Source organism: Protopterus annectens, chromosome 3.part1 (assembly GCF_019279795.1).
Source record: "Protopterus annectens isolate FY-2018-M chromosome 3.part1, PAN1.0, whole genome shotgun sequence".
NCBI classification, from domain to species: Eukaryota; Metazoa; Chordata; order Ceratodontiformes; family Protopteridae; genus Protopterus; species Protopterus annectens.
Window position 1 is genome coordinate 1,457,942,568 of NC_056732.1, and position 19,874 is coordinate 1,457,962,441.

A 19,874-nucleotide genomic window follows, 5' to 3' on the forward strand; every position below is an offset into this window, starting at 1 on the left:
CCACAATGTATTTCTATTTGGTAAATCACGGTGATGATCCACGGATTTATGTCAGTAAATAAATTACATGACATTTCAGTTTCCATCCTCATCCTTCAGTAATTGTCTGCTGAAACACACACTGTTAATGTAACACATCTTCATATGTAACAGCGACTTTTGAAATATGTCCATATATGTGCCCCCCCCCCCTTTACAGCCTTTGTGCAGGTTCCTTGCACTAACAGGTTGAGGGGGATGGTTCTGACGTATAACTGCACTGCATGTTATACACACACACACACACACACACACACACACACACACACACACACACACACACATTTTTTCCTTCATTGATATTTTTATATATGTATATCTATATTATGACTCTACTTTTTAATATATATGTTTCATCAGATATATATATATATATATATATATATATATATATATATATATATAATGTATGTGTATATATATATATATATATATATATATATATATATATATATATATATTTGTGTGTGTGTATATGTCTATATACAACACACAAAAGGTTCCACAAAGATTTCTCCCTAGGGTTGTATGCCTCTATTGCATGATATGTTTGAAAAAGCACATTAATTCCTACAGCTCAGATGGTGTAGTGGTACAGTCCTCTGACTGTAGTGGTCAGGGTCATGGGTTCATCACTTGGGACTGCTTTTTTTTTATTAATGTTAAATGACCTGAATGCAGGGTATAGTTTGTTAAAGCACTACAAATCCTCAAAACTCACATGGTGTAGTCGTATCTTGCTGTGATTGTAGAGGACAGCATCACAGGTTCGAAACATGGCAGGGATGACTATTTTGTTGCTAAGCAGAACAATGTCTAATGGATGCAGACTGATTAAGGCACATTTAAGCATATAATACTTATAATGCTATATTTAAGCAATAACCCACAGCTGGGTGTGGGTAATTCTGGATTTACCCACAGTTGGTGTGGGTTAGTCACAGGGATGACTATTTTGTTGCTAAGCAGAACAATGTCTAATGGATGCAGACTGATTAAGGCACATTTAAGCATATTATACTTATAATGCTATATTTAAGCAATAACCCACAGCTGGGTGTGGGTAATGCTGGATTTACCCACAGTTGGTGTAGGTTGGTCACAAGGGTGAAGCCCGACTGACCAAACAAAGCCAACCGTGGGTAAATTCCAGCATTGCCCACACCCAGCCATGGGTTATTGCTAATATACAATAACATTATTTAAGAAAAACAATACTTACCTTTCTTAAATAATGTCATTGTACAATGCCTCTGTGCTGCCCTTCCACAGTTTTCTGGTATCCTGGGGCATTTCTGATGTACTGTGCATGCGTAAGGGACATGTTTCCATGCTTATGCAGTACATCAGTGCTATGCAGAGGTAGCAACAGAGATAGGAAGATCCCCATTGCTTTTTTTAACATATCTCAGTATGTTATACGAGTTGAAGAACTTGTATAACATAAATCCAGAATCCAAAGAATTGTTCCGTGCTATTACCAAAGTCCCACCAGACACGAAAGGCGAATATCCAAAAAGAAAGAATGGCAGGACACTGCTGTGATGTTTTCTTCTTTATTAAAAGCACACAAATTTCCAGTAGTAAGCGCTTTCGGGTTAACAACCCTTCATCAGACAAGTTAGAGATGCACAGCTCTACATTTTTAAATTCACAACCTACCAATCAACTATCAGTAAATAACCCGCCTTTTTTGTAAGGCTGGTTTTAAAGGTACCATTTCATTCAAACCAGGGCTCCTGTGAGCCATAAGTTCTATGATCCATCTTGACTCCAAAGACTCAGTAAGGAGTTTAAGATCTCCACCTCTATTACTCAGTCTCACGTTGGCCACAGCTTTGAAAAGAAAAGTATGTGTGGGATTTAACTCAATGTGTCTATACAGGGCATTATGTGCATCCTTGTTCCTAATGGATGATAAGTGCTGTAATATCCTAACCTTTAGCATATTATTGGTCTTTCCCACATAAAACCCTGAACAATGTGAACATTCAGCCAAATAAACCAAATTGGCTGTTCTACATGTAGCCCTTGCCTTGAAATTAAAAACCTGACCATTCGTAGGATGTATAAAGGTGGTAACCTTATTAACATAAGGGCACGCTTTACAGGTGCCACAAGGTATAGTACCTACAGTTGTCTTAAATGGTCTTGGTCCTTTGGGACATTTCTCACCACAAAGCAGGTCCTTTAGATTTTTATTACGCCTGTAGCCAAAACTGGGTCCAACTCCTACCAGGTCCCTTAACCTACCATCACTCCTAAGAATATTCCAATTCTTACTAACTATATTTCTTATGTCCCCTATATTGCTACTATAAGTAAAATATAACCTGATGTTTCCTGGTCTAGCCAGGGAAATCGAGGGCATATTTCCTGCCTCCTCCATACATTTCAGCCATGGTTTAAATCTACTACCCCTTTTCAAATAATTGTCGTCGGTTATTTGATTTATTTGATTGTATAACATAGTGAGATATATTAAAAAAAAGCAACGAAAATCTTCCTTTCTCCGTTGAAAGTAAGATCTCCGTTGCATTTTTTTATGATATCTTGCTATGTTATATGAGTTCTTCAATTCGTGCGAGATATGTTAAAAAAAGCAATGGAAATCTTCATTTCCCCATTGCTATCTCTGCAGAAAAAAAAATAAACAAAGAACAGGAGATATGCAAACAGAAAAAGTCTGGGCAACCAGACCCTTTTCCATTAGTATACTCTCGGATTTACAATGGGCACTCTGGCTGGACTGGCCAATTAGTGTACTCATTTTTGCATGTTCATGGGCACTAACATAAAATAATATACACATTATAATATTATGTTTACCTTCCATGACATCCCCTTATGTGCTTTCATTACATTATATTCTTGTGTGACTATACTGTATGGGGCATGTGTGTTTATATGGAGGTTTCACATCTTTTCTACACTGACATCTCACTTTTGGAACTGCTATATAACCCTGGTTCACAAAAATATAGTTGTGACATAATTTAAGTTTACTAAAATAATTTTTAACACTACTTTCATATGGAAAAATAAGTTGCCTGTCTTGGGACTCAAACCATGAATACTTGCATGTAAAGCTGCAACTCTAACCAATACACTATCTTGGAAATTTCACCTTTCTACTTTCATTTGCTCCTTTGGGATGCTTAAGCTATGCTAAGGGGACAGCCATAATGTACTTAGCTACATTTGGGTAGTACAAATAAGTATATATTATTATTATATTTTTAGGTTATATGAGTGTGTATTGTGATGTTCTGACAACTACTTGGAACTCTATTCGTGAAAGCATTGATTGGGCTTTTAGGCTTCTATGTGTGTTTCATGCTGATGCATGACATGTTCTCTATCAACTGTCTGTGTTTGTGGGGCTGTGCTTGTGCTTTTTCACTTTTGGGGGATTTATCCCTTGTTATGTGTGCATTTGCACACATTTCCTGCTTTTGCAGGATGTAAAAGTGCCGAACGGCACTTTAGCAATACAGGGGGAGTGTCACAGAAGCTGTGACATACCCCCTGTATTGCTTTGCTCCTGCTATTTTAATTTCGGTGTCCACGGACACTGAAATGATCAATTTTACATTTCAGTGTCCGCCGACACTGAAATACTGGCATAATATTAGAGCAAAGCTCTAAGTGCCATATGGCACTTTGAGTGCAGGTGTTTGTGTGCTGCTCGGACACACCCACTGTGTTCATATATAGATCATGTCCGTCTAGAGAGTATAGCAGCATGCCTACATGAATATGCTCGCACTACAGTGAGGAAAAGCGTACATTTCCCGATCCTCAGTGTACTGTGATCTCCATTCAGAAGCTCTGAGAGCTGTGAAACATGTGCAGCAGCTGTTTTGATATTTTGAACTTCAGGGAAAGTAAACATTCGGTTTTATGCAATTTCGTTGTTGTTGTCTCTCTGGATTGCTTTTCTGTAATTTGAACTTTCGGTAATGTGACATATACCCATATATATATATATACATATATTTATATGGTTTACTATCAAAATATGGAAAATCAAATGATTTTTCCACAAAATGATAGACTTGTGTATCTGAATTTGGTAATTCCGAATTACCACCATTTCAGAAATGGCAACCATGGAATCAATATTTGAACACCGAAATTCCAATGTAGACAGTCTGTGTTACCTGTAACACTTCTGCAGGGGAGGCAAGGCCCCTGCACCCCCACACCGCCTGCATATTATATATATCAACTCCGAGATTGCACTACAGTGAGGAAATGGGAACATTCCAGATATGCACTGTGCTGTGATCACAATTCAAACAGTTGACTGCATATTAGTAAATGTGTACTCACTTTCGCTAATATGGAGTTGTATATTTTCAGTTTGACATTACAGGCGTTTGTAGAACACATGTTCGACCAACTCATTTTCGTCAAACTGCATTTCCACATTTTGATGGTAAACCTGTGTGTGTATGTACATATATATATATATATATATATATATATATATATATATATATACATATATACACACGCACGTATGTGTGTGTGTGTGTGTGTGTGTGTGTGTGTGTGTGTGCGCAAGCAAAAACACACACACTCTCACACATTTGCATACTGCAGACTAAAATCAAAGCTTTCTTGGTAAAATAAGACATTAACATTTCTGTTATAATTGTTAAGTACAACATTTGTCCGGATTCTTTAGATATTCTGCTGTGGATTTCTGCTATTAAGGTTAATATAAAACTGTGAACAGTAAAACTGCATCTTTCTGTATGAAAAAAGTACAGTTGTGTACACTTACCATAAATGTAGATGTTCAAGTGTATTCACTGTTACAGTCTTAACTAATGGGTTATCCAGCTCCCGGTAGCCCTCGATCGGCCAGAATACCAAAGGTAAGTAAAGGTAAGTAAAAATGACATTGGGTGCCGTCTGTTGTAAAGGACGTCAGGACTTCCAATACAAAAGGAGGCAGCCGACGTCACTTCCTCAGTCTTTCTTGCCATAACAGTCAGAAGCCCCCAGAAAACAAGGCTTAAACCAAAAGCAATTTTGGCAAATAATATCAAATTTAGCCTATACCTTAGGAAAAGAGAATAGGAGAGGACCAAAAAATGGGGATGGATGGAGGGAAACCAGGACTGCAACAGTGAATCCACTCGAACATCTACATTTATGGCAAGTGTACACAACTGTACTATGTTCATTGTGTTTCACTTTTGCAGTCCTAACTAATGGGTTGATTACCAAGAGAAAAGCGAGGAGGAACCATCAGAATCAAGGGATGGAGATAATGCCCTGCAGAACAGCAGTGGCAAACCTTGCCCTGGCTCTGGAAAACAAAGGCAAATTACAATGCTTTGTGAAAGTGTGAACAGAAGACCATGTGGCAGCCTCCAAAATGTCTTTAGTAGGGACACCCCTTAAAAAGGCTGCAGAAGTGGAAGCTGCTCTAGTTGAGTGGGTCCTAACCCCTTGAGGAGGAACCTTGCCATGAAAGGAATAACAAAAAGTAATGCAATGTGCAATCCATTTGGAAATGGTTTGCTTAGAAATAGCCTTGCCCTGGGCTCCAGGGGCAAAATTGACCAACAACTGTGCTGATTTCCTAAGGTCTTTAGTCCTGTCCAGGTAAAACTTAAGCTGTCTGTGCAAATCAAGAGAATGTTATAATCCTTTCACCTCTATTTCGAGGATTAGGAAAGAAGGTAGGAAGGTGTATGGACTGATTAAGAGTCAGGCTAGAAACCACCTTAGGCATAAAGGAGGGGGTTGGTTCTCAGATACACCCTATCTGCATGGAAAATAAGAAAAAGCTCCACAGTCATCAAAGCTTGCAGCTCCAAAACCCTCCTAGCTGAAGTTATAGCCAAGAGGAAGGCAGTCTTCCAAGAGAGAAACTTTAAATCTGCAGTGACAGCTAGCTCAAAAGGAGGAAGAGTGAGTTTTTCCAGAACAAAATTAAGATCCCAGGCTGGAGTAGGCGCATGTCTGGGAGGTTTTAAGTTGCAAGCACCTCTGAGAAACATTTTCATCAGGGGATGAGAGAAAATGGGTTGCTCAAAAGAACAGTGAGCAGAAATGGCTGAAGCATGGATCTTGATAAAGGAAAAAGAAAGACCACCCTGAAGCAAATCAACCAGGTATTCCAGGATCAAAGGAAGGGTAGGCTAAGAAGAAGATTCCCCTCTAGCGTGCATCCAATGAGAGAATCTTTCCCAGTTGCCAGTGTAGGACTTCCTAGTGCTAGGCTTCCTGGCCTCCCTCAGCACGTCAACCACCTGCTGGGAAAGGGAAAGAGAAAAGGATGGAGTCATACAATGAGCCATGCTGCCAAATGGAGAGACTGAAGATGAGGATGTAGAATGTTTCCCTCTTCCCGAACCCAAAGATCTGGTTTCAGAGGAAGATGCCAAGGAGGAAATTGGGAGAGACTGTGAAACAGTGGATACCAATGCTGTCTGGGCCAGTCCGGAGCTATGAGAATAGTCCTTGGTCGTTCGTCCTTGCTCTTCAATAATACTCTGGGAAGAAGAGGAAGAGGAGGGAAGGCATAAACTGACAGCAGCATCCAAGGGAAGAACAGAGCATCCACTTTCTAGGCTCTGCTGTGATACTGTCTGGAGCAAAAAGGAACTAGAAGATGGTTGTATGGGGAGGAGAAAAGATCCACCTGAGGTGTGCCCCAACGTTGAATGATGCTGTAAAATATTGCTCTGTTCAGCTGCCACTCGTGAGGATCCAGGATTTGTCTGCTGGTGTGCCAAAACATTGATATTTCCTGGAAGAAACTGTGCTAGGAGATGCAGGCCCAGGGATGCTGCCATGGGCCAGATTCATGCTCTACCTGCACAGGGGGTAAGAATGCGTCCCTCCCTGCTTGCTGATGTACCACATGACTGTGGTGTTGACTGTTCTGACAAGCAGGGTTCCTGGAGAAAGAAGATGCTTGAAAGCTAGTAAGGCCTGCTGAACTGCTATTAACTCCTTTAGATTTATGTGCAGGTGCATTTGCTGGGCATTCCAACGTCTCTGTATGCATCTGCCATCCAGGTGAGCTCCCCAGGCGTAGCCCGAAGCGTCTGTGGTAAGAACTTGAGTGGCAGGAGGTGGGCGAAAAGGCATGCCTGTATTTTGGAGACAGGCTGTTGCTCACCACAGAAACTCTGTCTGCAAAGATGGAAGCAGAGGAATCATCATATCTAGGTCCTGTGTGTGTTGACATCAAATGTTCTTGCTGTAGTTGACTTCAAGTTTGTAGTCGGAAACCAAAAAAAGGTAAACTGCCGACCTGCACTCATGCAAGAAATGCTTCTGCTTTGGGTTCCGCAGCAAGGAACACTGAAGTGACGTCAGCTGCCTCCTTTTGTATCGGATGTCCTGACATCCTTTACAACAGACGGCAGCCGATGTCATTTTTACTTACCTTTGGTATTCTGGAAGATCAAGGGCTACCTGCAGCCGAATAACCCATGAGTTAGGATTGCATCAGTGAAACACGATGAACATCTGCTATAAATAATACTCCAACAGGAAAATTCATCTCATACGGACATGAGATTTTATTTTGATTTGTCATACAGATATGAGATTTTATTCTGATTTCTCATAAAGACATGAGATTTTATTTTTGATTTCAACATAAAACTGATCTCACTGAAAGATTCATATCCCCACCTCTCATACACACACACGTGTGCACACACACACACACACACACACACACACACACACACACACACACACACACACACACACACACCACCCTTCCTCCTTTCCTAACAAAATCCATCACACCTTGAATTTTGGGCTTTGCCTCACAGCATAGAGAGACAAAGCCCAAATACCCAGATGACCTAGTTTTGATTAGTGTTTTAGGAGCTGAAGGAGTTGAATGGGAGAATGGGCATAAGCAGCCACTGCTAGTTCACTTGCCATTGGGTGATGGAAGTAGCTAGTCTCATTGTTTGCAATGACACCTAGCAGTCACTAGGTATAGTAACAATAAACAAGGTAGTACCTAACAGCTATTGGGACATGGAAGGACATGCACAGCAAGCAGCATAATCTGTAGCTGTGGCCAGGTATGTGCAACAGTGCACATGTACAAAGTCCAATATTTTGTATTGTCCTGGTGGCCACTGTAGGATTGAGAAGGTAGGTATATACACAAAGATCCCTCTAATGACTGCTTGGATGAAAGCCTCCCACAGCTGGCTGTTACCCTGCAGAAGAATCAATAAGTTGCTAGACTGTCTTCCTATAAGGGAAAGGAATGGGCCAGCATGCCATAGGAGGACTCAATGCTGGAAGGTGGGGCTGAGGCAAAACTAATTAAAAAATCAGACATGAAGGACCAATAACTGTATCTTCAAGCTAAATTTTTAATATAAATATTACATTATTTTAAACATCAGTCCAAGCTTCAGCATCTATCCTTTAATAACTTTAAATGTTTACTACAAATTTACCAAATTCCAAATACTCTGTTGTCAGTAGGAGGTATGAAAACAATCTAAGGTTTAATACCATTTAAATGTTTGCTTTTAAAAGAAACCTTCACTTTTCATGATGTGGTATGTTAAAACAGCACGTAAAATGATTCAGTTTACAAAAAATATAGCCACTGGTATAAAAAGATGCTCTATCAAGCTCTATATTTTCATGCTGCATACTTACAACCATAGGTGCACCAGGATTTGCAGCAACGAGTGTAGCAATTACTAGGAGGTCGTTTCTAAGTTGTCTGTCATAGTGACGATAACCATGAAGAAGTTGATTTACAAATACCTCTTTCATAGCCCTTTGTGAGAAAAGAAAAAAGAAAATCCATGGCTAATTAAACATATGAATATGAGTAAATCAAAGCTATATTCAGTGTTAAATAATCTGCAGATATGCACTAGGGTACACAAGAGCTCAGAGAAAAAGGCCTACCAACATTAGACTTCTAAAATAAGACTGCTGTCATAAGGTTTTGTGCTTGCTTGTTTGCACTGAGCAAGAATTCCATGTGTTCGTGTTCTTGCTTTAGTATAAGAAATTTGAGCCAAGATTCAGAAAGAGTTCCCTTCTCTTGCAAAAACTACTGCCGCCAAAAGTAACAGTTGCTGTGGCTGCAGGAAATGTGATTCAGAGACATGTAAGCTGAAATGAAAAAAGGCCTCACTATCAGATAATCTGCATATCTCTGAATCTCATAGTGCTACCGATAATGCTAATTAGCACTTTGTTGTGGTAATCACTGCTGGTAGCCCATGAATCTAGCTGGCACAGACACTCCACCTGCCCTTTACTCTCTAACATATATGCACACATTCAAAATAACACACACATACACAGACACACAGCCATACTTCTTACACATTTTTGAGATAGCAGAATGTCATAGGTTCATAGGTAGGTACTAGGCTATTGTCCCTAGGGCCTATATAAGCCTAGCCAAAAAGGTACCCTGGCTTTCGCCACCCAAGAAAATTATTTTCCTGTGCCCCTGTCGAGCAGAGCCACAGAAGTGATCACCAGGGTGAATTTCCTATTTCCCATCCAATCATCAAGATTTTTCTTGATGAGTGCTAATGAGGAGCTTTGTTTGATATAGACAGGTACTTTGTTCCAGAGTATGGGAAGTCTCTGGAACAGGAATCTAGCCCTCCAGCATGTTCAGTTTATTGTGGTGGCAAGGTTTAGGTCCCTAGAGCATGTAGCTCGGAGGGACTGGGATTTCTTTAAGTGGAGCATGTCCAACAGCTCTGGGTTTGACATAGCTTTGTATGTTAGGCAGAGATTGCCTCTGAGTAGGTGATATGCAATAGAGTAAAGCTGGAGTTTTTTTAGATGGTCTGCATAGGGCATTTGTTTGAGGCTGGTAATCCTCTTTGTGAGGTATTTCTGCAGCCTTTCCAGTTGTTGTAGAGGTCTTGTGAGGTACATACCAAAAGGGGTGTTGTACTCTATAATGGGTCTAATGAGTGACGAGTAGAGGGGAACAATGACCTCTTTTTTCCTGGATGAGAAACCTTTTGTGTTGAGGTGTGCCACGTAGAAGGATTTCCTGACTACTGTGGCGATGTGATTATCAAAGGAGAGACTACTGTCCACCTGTGTCCCAAGGTCTCTTATCACACTTTCGGTGTTAAGTAGACTGCTGCCTATGTGGTAGTTCATGGGTACAGAGTTTTTACCAAAGGGGATGACAATGCACTTTTTGGCATTGAGCTTGAGGCCATGGCTTTGACACCAGGCATCTGTCTCAGTGAGGTCCTTTTGTAGGATGTCCCCATCATTAGGAGTTTCGATTATGGCTCCTAGTTTGCAGTCATCTGCGAATTTCATTAGCCAAAGACCTTCTGTGTTAGCCTGTACTTCAGAGAATTAGATGCCAAACAGGAGAGGACCCAGGACTGAACCCTGTAGTACTCCACTTGTCATTGGTCTGAAGTTGGATTTGGAGTTTGCTACTTTCACATTGTGGGTTCTGTCAGTGAGCCAGTTGGCAACCCATCTTGTGACATACAGATTTATACCTAGTTTAGTGAGTTTGTCTATAATTCCAGAGTGGGGGATGGTTTTGAAAGCCTTGGCAAGATCTAGATAGGCTGTGTGAACCACCTTACCCTCATCTACAGCTTTGGTGACTGCTTCAAAGAAGTCTATCAGGTTTAGAGGATATAATCCGCCTTTTACAAACTCGAACTGGGTGGGGTCTAGAGTTTGGAGATTACCAATGTCTTTGTTTATAAGTTCCACTATGATATGTTCCATGGCCTTGCAGACCAGGCTCATCAGGCTAATGGGGCATTAATTCCTGGGGTGCATGGTGGCTCCCCCTTTGTGGAGTGGGATAACTGTCGCTGTGCACCATTCAGTGGGCACAAAGCCTGAGGTGAGGCTATGATTGAACATGGTACTTAGGTGGGGTGCCAGTTCGTTCTGTACTTCATGTAGAATGCAGCCTGGGATGTTGTCAGGGCACATGGATGCTGTGTTCTTGGCTTTGGAGAGTGTGGTTTTTACCTGTACAGCCGTGATTACAGGAACTTTGCATTCTTCTGGTATAAAGAGGGGCCATTTAGGGGGTGAGAGGAGGGTAACGTTAGCACTGACCCTATCTGCCAGGATGTTGGCAATATCAGTTGGTTCTGTATATTTAGTGCCATTGTGCTGTAACTCAGAGCAGATCTGAGTGTTGCCACTGAGATTCTTGACATAGCTAGAGAATGCTTTGTGGTTGTCTTTAGAATCAGTGGCAATTTTGTTTTCGTAACTAGCTTTGGAGGATTTTATGAGGGATCTCAGCTTCTTACTGAGGCTGACCAGGGAGTTCCTCCAATCATGGGATTTTACTCTTTTTTGCAAGTTTCTTTCTTCTGTTGTAAAGTTTGTTTATGGCAGGGGACCACCAGAATGACTTCCTTTTTTTGGAGGATAGCATTTTGGTTCTGTTAGGGATAACACGATCCATGCACTTGTGTAAGTGCTTATAAAGTGCATTTGTGTAGGATTCAGCAGTCGTACCTCTATTGTCTGACTGCATGGGTGTCATGAAGTTTGCCACTTCTATCTTAAGAAGCGTGAAGTTGGCTTTGGAGAAAATTTTTACGGTGGTTTCCCTAATGGGGGTGGGGTGGGATGTGGATGTCTAGGGTGATTAGCTTGTGGTCGGATCTGACCAATGAGGAACTGACCTCTGGTGTGGAACACCGGTCGCCCATGTTGGTAATGACCAGGTCTAGGATATTGCTGCCCCTGGTGGGGGTGTGGATAAGTTGATCCAAGGCATTGGAATTTATGAATTCCAGAAAATGTTGAGCAAAAGATTTGGTACACGAGTAGTTTTCCCAGTTAATGGTGGGGTAGTTGAAATCACCCATTATTAGGGTGTTGGGTTGTACCATAATATTTTCCAGTGTATCAAGAAATGAGGAGTTGGAATCCTGGGGCATGGTGGGGGATAAGTAGCAAGCTACAATTTGGATTGCAGTCTTGCCCAGAGGTAGTTGCACTTGGATAATCTTGGATGCATTATGCTGAGCAACTAGTCTGGAGATGTGGATATCCTTAATGAATATGGACACGCCTCCGCCTTTAGTGTTTTGGTCCAGGTTAGGTGGCCGAAAGGTGTGGTATGAACTATAGCCTGGTAATACAGTGTGCTCTCTGGAGCCTTGAACCAGGTCTCTGTCACTGCACAGATGTCGATGTTCTCCATTTTAAGGAGTGCTCTTGACCAATTCCATAAGGAAGAAGAATAAGAAGTTATGTACCTAACATAACGTTCCATGTTAGCTGTCTTCTTCTCGCCTTCTTTCTTGGTGGTTGGGTTCGGAGCCGACCCTCGGCTCCGACTTGGCCATTTTCTAAAGCTCAAGAGCTACTTACTGGCTCAAGGCCTCCCTATATCCCACAATGCCTGGCGCTAGACCCCCAGATCTCATTTGGAAGACCTAACACCAAAATAATAGAAGAGGACAACTGTCCCAAAAGCAAGACTTCAGCTAGAGGGCTGAAGAAAAAGGTAGAGGACATAAAACGGTAAAGACTCAGCCAGTGACAAGACTCATGGGAAAACTCTTCTCGGTCCATCTAGTCTAGGGTAATGGAGAGTGGGACACAAGAAAGAAGGCGAGAAGAAGACAACTAACATGGAACGTTATGGTAGGTACATAACTTCTTAATGTTAAGTTGTCTCTCTCGCCTTCATTCTTGCTGGTTGGGACAGCGATTCTAGCACCTTAGTCCTGGGTGGCTCATCGGAACAGACTCTTGAGCACAGTGGAACCAAAATCAGCTCTACTCCTACAGGCCACATCCAATTTATAATGTGAAATGAAGGTATGAGGGGTGGCCCATGTGGCTGCTGCACAAATGGCTTCCATTGGTAGTCTTGCTTGAAAGGCTACCGACGTAGCTAAAGCCCTAGTAGAGTGGCCTTTAGGTTTAGCAGGGAGTTCTTTATGCCTCAACTGATAAATAAGGGCAATAATGGAGGACAACCACCCGGATAAGGTTACTTTAGACACTGGTCGACCCTGCTTACCCTCCGCATAGGACAGGAAGAGTTGGTCTGATTTCCTTATTTGCTCAGTCCTATGCAAATAGAAACGTAATTGCCTATGAACGTCCAACTGGTGTAATTTGTGTTCAGCTTTGTTGGAATAATTTGGAAAAAAAACTGTCAGATCGATGGATTGATTCAAATTGTTCTCGGAGGGGACCATAGGAAGGAACGAAGGATTAGTCCTGAGAGAAACTCTATCCTTATCGAAAACTAGATAAGAAGGACAAACACAAACTCTCCTCACTGAAGTAATGGCCACCAAAAAGAGGGTTTTCCAAGTAAGCAATTTCAAGGAACAGGAAGCTGCCGGTTCAAAAAGAGGAAGTATCAAGGAAGCTAGGATCAAATTTAAGTCCCACGGAGGCGGGGGATCTCTCACTGGAGGCCTGAGCAAGATTGTTCCTTTCAGAAAGGCTTTGCAAAGCTTATGGGACATGATGCTGGTTTCTGACAGGCCCGTATGGAAATTAGAGATTGCCGCTAATTGAACTCTAATGGTGGCTGATGAGGAGCCCGCTTGAAAAAGCTCTGCTAAGAAGTCCAGAACGTTATGGACAGGGGCCGTGAAGGGATCTTTATTTCTAGCCTCTGCCCAGAAAGAGAAACGTTTCCACTTACTAGCATAAGTCTTCCTGGTTGTAGGTTTGTGTGAGGAAAGGATAATCTCACGCACTGAATTGGAAATACTGGGAAGCCTGGCTAAGGTTGGAAGTGGAGCAACCAAGCAGTGAGGTTGAGAGACTGAAGAGACTGATGCAACCTGCCCGACTGATTGATCAGGAGGTCCGGAACTGGGTCCAGATTACAAGGCTGTTCTAGAAGGTGACGATGCAGGAATGAGAACCAGATTTGTTGAGGCCAGTAGGGGGCAATGAGGATCATCCTGCAACCTAGCACGGTAGCTTTCTGAATTAGTTTGGGAATTAGTGGAAAGGGTGGGAATGCATACAGAAGTCCCTGGGGCCAATCGTGAACTAGAGCGTCTCTGGTGGAGTGTCCGGGAAGAGGGAAGAGAGTGAAGAAACTGTCGCACTTGCTGTTGAGAGGAGTTGCGAAAAGGTCGCAGCAAGGCTGACCCCATTGGCAGAAGATTCTGTCCGCTACTGTCCGATTGAGAGACCACTCGTGAGGCATGAGAATAGCTCTGCTTAGCCTGTCTGCTATGACGTTGGACTTCCCAGGGATGTGCATTGCCATCAGAAACCGTTGAGAGGAGATCACCCACTGCCATAGTCTGAGTGCTTCTCGACATAAGGGATATGACTTGGTTCCACCCTGCTTGTTGATGTACCACACTACAGACATATTGTCTGTCTGAATTGCAATGGTCCCAGTGGGTAGAGAGTTCTGAAGAGCTTGCAACGCTAAAAGTGCCGCCCTCATCTCCAAGAAGTTTATGTGCAAGTGGTACTTGTGGGGTTGCCAGGTGCCCTGGACAGTCCTGCCCTGAAAATGCCCCTCCCACCCGATCAGCATCCGTGGTCACCATGGCAACTGGAGGAGGAAGGACAAATGGTCGGCCCTGGGGTACTGATGGAGAGATCATCCACCAAGCCAAGTGGTCTTTGCATGACTGTGTGATTATTATCTTGTGAGACAAAGGAAGTTGTTGAAAGGACCATTGGGTGAAAAGCATCCACTGGAGAATCCTCCTGAAAACGAGCCAGGGGAACTATTATGATCGCTGATGCCATGAGACCTAAGATTTTTAGGACGAATCTGGCCTGAATCTTTCTGCATCCTAATAATACCCGTACATGTCGGCGAATGTCTGCCACTCTGTCTACTGGAAGCGTTGCAGACAGATCTTTCGTATTTAATCTTGCGCCTATAAAGGTTAAGGACTGACAAGGCGACAATGCAGACTTTTCGAAATTTATTGAGATACCTAGGTTGGAGCATGTTTGGATGGTATAATCCCTGGTTCTTAGCAATTGATGTCTGGTGGAAGCAGTAAGAAGCCAGTCGTCTAGATATGGAAACACCTGGAATCCTTGCCGTCTCAGGTGAGCGGTAACCACTGCCATGCATTTGGTGAACACCCTGGGGGCTGTGGTGAGACCAAAGGGCAGGGCTCTGAACTGGTAATGACTGGCTCCCAGCCGGAAGTGCAGAAACCTTCTGGAACGCCTGTCCATTTTGATGTGGTAGTACGCATCCTGAAGATCTATGGAGCACATCCAATTGTCCTGACCCAAAAAGGGTAGAATGGACTGAAGCGTGACCATCCGGAACTTCATTCTTTGAACAGACTTGTTTAGTCTGCTGAGATCCAAAATGGGTCTCCAGTCCCCTGTCTTTTTTGGTACCAAAAAGAACTTTGAGTAAATTCCAGATCCTTGCTGGTCTGCTGGGACTTGTTGGATGGCCCGTTTTTTTTAGCAGTCTTGAAATTTCTTGTACTGCCTGTTCCCTTAGACTGGGTGGAACATCTGGGATGGGGTTGTTTGATTTTAAGGGAGTGTGGACAAACAGGATTTTGTAACCTCCGGATATGATAGACTGTACCCATCTGTCTCGAGTGATGAGACGCCAGGCTTCTGGGTACAGAGACAACCTTCCCCCGACTGCCTTCGAAGGTGGACAGCCGGGCAGCCCCTCAGGGGAAGGAAGGGCCTGTCAGAGAAAGGCTCCTGCCCCTGATTCATGGGATCTCTCACCCCCTCTGGGTATGCCTATTGTTGTTCCCTCCTCTGCCTCTGGAGGAAACTTCACGCACGTGTGTCAGGCATGGCTCCCTGGGGTTTCCGGAACCACATCTTCCCACTCTTCTGACCCTTAGGGTATGGTCTAGAGGGAGTGGAAAAACGGACTCCAACGGCAGAGAGAGTCTTGCCTTCCTGCTCACACCAGGTAAGTGTATCTTTCACCTGAGGTCCAAACAGAGCTGAACCATCAAAAGGGGTGTTGGTGAAAGATGCCTTGAAGGGATCAGTGAAGTTACATAACCACATCCAGGCATGCCTTCTCAAAGCTACGCCTGTGCCTGCGGCTCTACTCGCCTCATCAGCTGCATACGAAATGAGCCGCATGGAGAAGTTAACGATAGAATTAAGAGTCGCTAGCTGGAAGTTTATCTTGTCTTGAGCCCCCACAGCTGATGGATCTTGCAGGGTATCTCCTAGCTTCTTGAGGAGATCCCTCTGAAGACGGGTGAAGTAGCACAAATAATTCAGCGACCGCATGGAGAAGATCGCTGAGGAAAACATCCGCTTCCCGTATCTATCCATCATCCTAGACTCTTTATTAAGGAGATGGACAGGTACAGAAGTGTCAGCCAACTCCTTTTTTGTGGCAGCTGCTACCACCATGGCATCAATGGGGACACTTTTTGTCAGAAACTGTTTATCTTGGGGGGCCGTGATAAACTTAGTGGGCCTGCGAGGGCTTGGTTTCAGTGTGTCCGGAGCTGACCACGCCTTCCGAGCCACCACTTCCATTAATGGATCGAAAGGCAGAGACACCCAGGAGGTGGAGGGGCGAGAACCAAACGCATCCAAGTATATCGACTCGTTCTCAGAAGGGTTAAGAGAAGACCAGTTCCCCCTCTGCTTAAGGATCTCAAGGATGTCTGAGAAAGAGACATCTTCAGAGGGGGATCTTGGGGACCCTTCCGAATCCTCCAAGTCAGTATCTGACGTGACCAACTCTGGGGAGTCAACATGTTTCCTCTTCCATTTCCTCTTTCAAGGGGACTCCTCTGAAATCTCAGGGGAGGCCTCGGAAGAGGAAGATACACCCAGTGGGGTGACCTGGAGCATTTGATCCCCTCGCTTGGGGTCTGGAGGAGGGGCAGAGACCAAAGCAGGAACCCTGGGGGGAGGAGCTGAAGGGGCTGATCGAGGTCCAGACTCAGAAGTCAGCATGCTCCTCATGACCTCGAAGGTGCCCCTGTCCAGCACAGAAGAGGGCCCCTGCTCCGAGGAGACGGGAATCCTCTCCGGCACCGAAAGGGACAGCTCCGAGGCTGATGCAGGAGCCGAGCTTACCTGCACCGAAGCTCCGAGATGGAGAACGGGGTCGGACAAGGGTCCAATGCCACTCGCCCCCTCGGGGCTGACGAGGGAGTCTCGGCGCCCAGATCCCTCCAAGGACGGAACCATTGAAGAAATCGGAGCAGACGAAGGAGCCAAAAGGGGAAGCATCAGCGCCAACGTTTCCAGGATCCGAGCCCCAACAAGCTCCAGCTCCGAACTGACTGGAGGAGTCGGAGGAGGAACTACTTCAGAAAAGGGAGCAGCCACAGCCTGATGAGGAGGGCTAGTTAACATTTTAGCCAGGGCCTGTGATTTGAGGAGTCTACTAACCACTCTCGCCAAGTCATGATCGGACAGCCTCGAGGACCGAGAAGAGTGGGACCTATGGCTCCGTTCAGACTGTAGCAAAGGTGATCCTGGAGCTGAGCGAATCGACTCCACTGATGGCGATCTGGATCGCTTACGGCTCCCTGACGGCTCCGACTCCAAGGTGGGAGCCGAGAGAGATTTTGATACTTCGGTCCAGGCCGGAACCGAAACTGAAGCAGATGCTCCAACTGGTGACGGCTCCATACTGGGAGCTGATGGCTTGGTGGGCTTAGGGGTTTTAGCTGGCTGAGATTTTGCCGGAGACCCCTCGGGTTTTAGTAAGCCCTTGAGAATTAACTTATTCCTACACTCCTGCAGGACTCTCGGACTAAAGGCATGACATACTGAGCAAGAGTCCTGCAGGTGTACGGAACCCAAACAATAAACACAAGAAGTGTGACCGTCTGTCAGAGACATTTTCTGACAGCACGAGTCACACTTCTTGAACCCTGATACCTTGGTATCCTTTGACATGTTAAAAATAAAAGGAATACCGATGGATGAAATTTTAGACTAGTGCAAAAAAAACACACACACACTCACACACACACACTAGTCCCACACCTCCACACAAAATTTTTAGGTAACTATATTAACAAAAAAACTAAGAGACTAAGATCTTAGACTACAAAGGCTAAACACTACTTCCTACTGAAAACAATATAAAAGGGAAGGGGATAGCCTCTAACTTAAACGGCCTACTTAGGGAGATGGGGGGGGGACTCTCTAAGTAAAAACAAGCTTCCTAAGGGTCAGAAAACACAGGGAATCTAAGACTAGTCTACAGTACTACTCTGATTTAACAAAGATTTGAAAAATATACACTAACAGTTTAACTACTAAAAATATAAAAGATTAATACAACCTGAGCCAGTGAAGTGCAACCTCGTAGCTGATGTGGCAAATGAGATCTGGGGGTCTAGCGCCAGGCATTGTGGGATATAGGGAGGCCTCGAGCCAGTAAGTAGCTCTCGAGCTTTAGAAAATGGCCTAGTAGGAGCCGAGGGTCAGCTCTGAGCCCAACCAGCAAGAATGAAGGCGAGAGAGACAACTTAACATCCAATGTTGCCTGTGCCAAAAGGGAGTCACCACAATGATTTCTGAAGCATTGTCCTGAATCTTCACAATTACCATGTATATCAGTGGAAAGGGTGTAAATGCATAAGCATTCAACTTTACAGGAATGAAAATGCATCTGTTTTCCAGGCTTGCCTGCAAGTAGTTCTGGAGCAGAATTTGTTCATTTGTCTGTTTTGAAAGGAGGCAAACAGATCTTTGTGAGGTGGTCCCCACCACTGGATCAATTCCTGGAAGTCCCCCTTGGCCAATTTCCATTCTTGATGGTCTGTTCTGTTCTGGTCCTGGTCAACTTGTCCGCCACTGCTTTGCTTTGATGGAAGTAAGATGAATGGAGTGTTAAGAAGTGCTACAAAGCTACTTCCCAAGATATTGTAGCCGGACTACATGGTGTCCACTTAAACAGTGTTTACAAGCAGCACATTTAAACTTACACTCACATACACATTCCCGTAGTCACAGTACTGCATAAGCAGCACACTAAATTCCTGTCAGATACCCCTTTTCGCAAAATTCAGTCTGACAGAAAAAAATGTTAGGCAAGTTCTCACACAGTGAACACAAGCACTAACATACTCAGTGGTGGTTCCTGTCTAAATAAAATGCTTCTTGACACTAAATATTTGCATAAAATTCATAATGATTACATAAGTAGTATATTTTCTTACTAGAATAGCCCCCAAAATAGCAGTGTTTTACAGGAAATGTGAACTTCTAATATTAGAAAGATACCAGTGTTTTTTTATAAGAACAATACCACTAAAAGTCATAACAAAATAAATAATATTTTTAAAGGACAGCATCCTATATGGAAGGGCTCCCCACTGAGTCCTTATCTGCCAGAATTGAAGCTGGCAGCCAGCTGCTGCTCCTGTGAAGCCACTGAGCTGCTTCCTCACAAGTCAAGAAGAAAGTACTGAAGATTCTTCCACAGAGTTGTCCAATCAGCAGTCTGAGTAAATGTGTGGGAGAGAGAGAGAGCTTTTGGAAGCTGGACAATTGTTGTGGCTTGGGCAAGACACAACCCATGCAGCCTAAAGACTACTGCAACAGTGGGAATGATGAGCATTGATTTATATTTTCACCCTGATGATCACACTGCTTATGTGGAATCCTTAATTGCCAAACTCTATGCACATGAAAACAGCTGCATGGCTACATCTGTCCAGTTCCAAAGTAGACATAACATCACATTTAAGAATAAACCTCTATGATGGAACCAAAATATACACAGGCTCTATAATAAAAGGAAAAAAATATTGCATGTAACCATAAATTTAACTCTTGCTAAATTGAACAAGGGACTCCAGACTCTGATCAAATTAACCAAAGCCAAATATAAAGAAAAAAAATAGCCACCC

General features: G+C 43.5%; 1 protein-coding gene across 2 annotated transcripts in view; it reads right to left on the reverse strand.

Annotated features, from left to right (window-relative positions):
• CFAP69 (cilia and flagella associated protein 69) overlaps window positions 1-19,874 on the reverse strand; it is a 2,033,309-nt gene that overhangs the window by 1,252,225 nt on the left and 761,210 nt on the right. For both annotated transcript variants that reach the window (XM_044067529.1, XM_044067528.1), the window contains exon 9: window positions 8,710-8,833. In XM_044067529.1, the coding sequence (XP_043923464.1) occupies window positions 8,710-8,833 (124 nt within the window). The remainder of the gene's footprint in view (window positions 1-8,709; window positions 8,834-19,874) is intronic.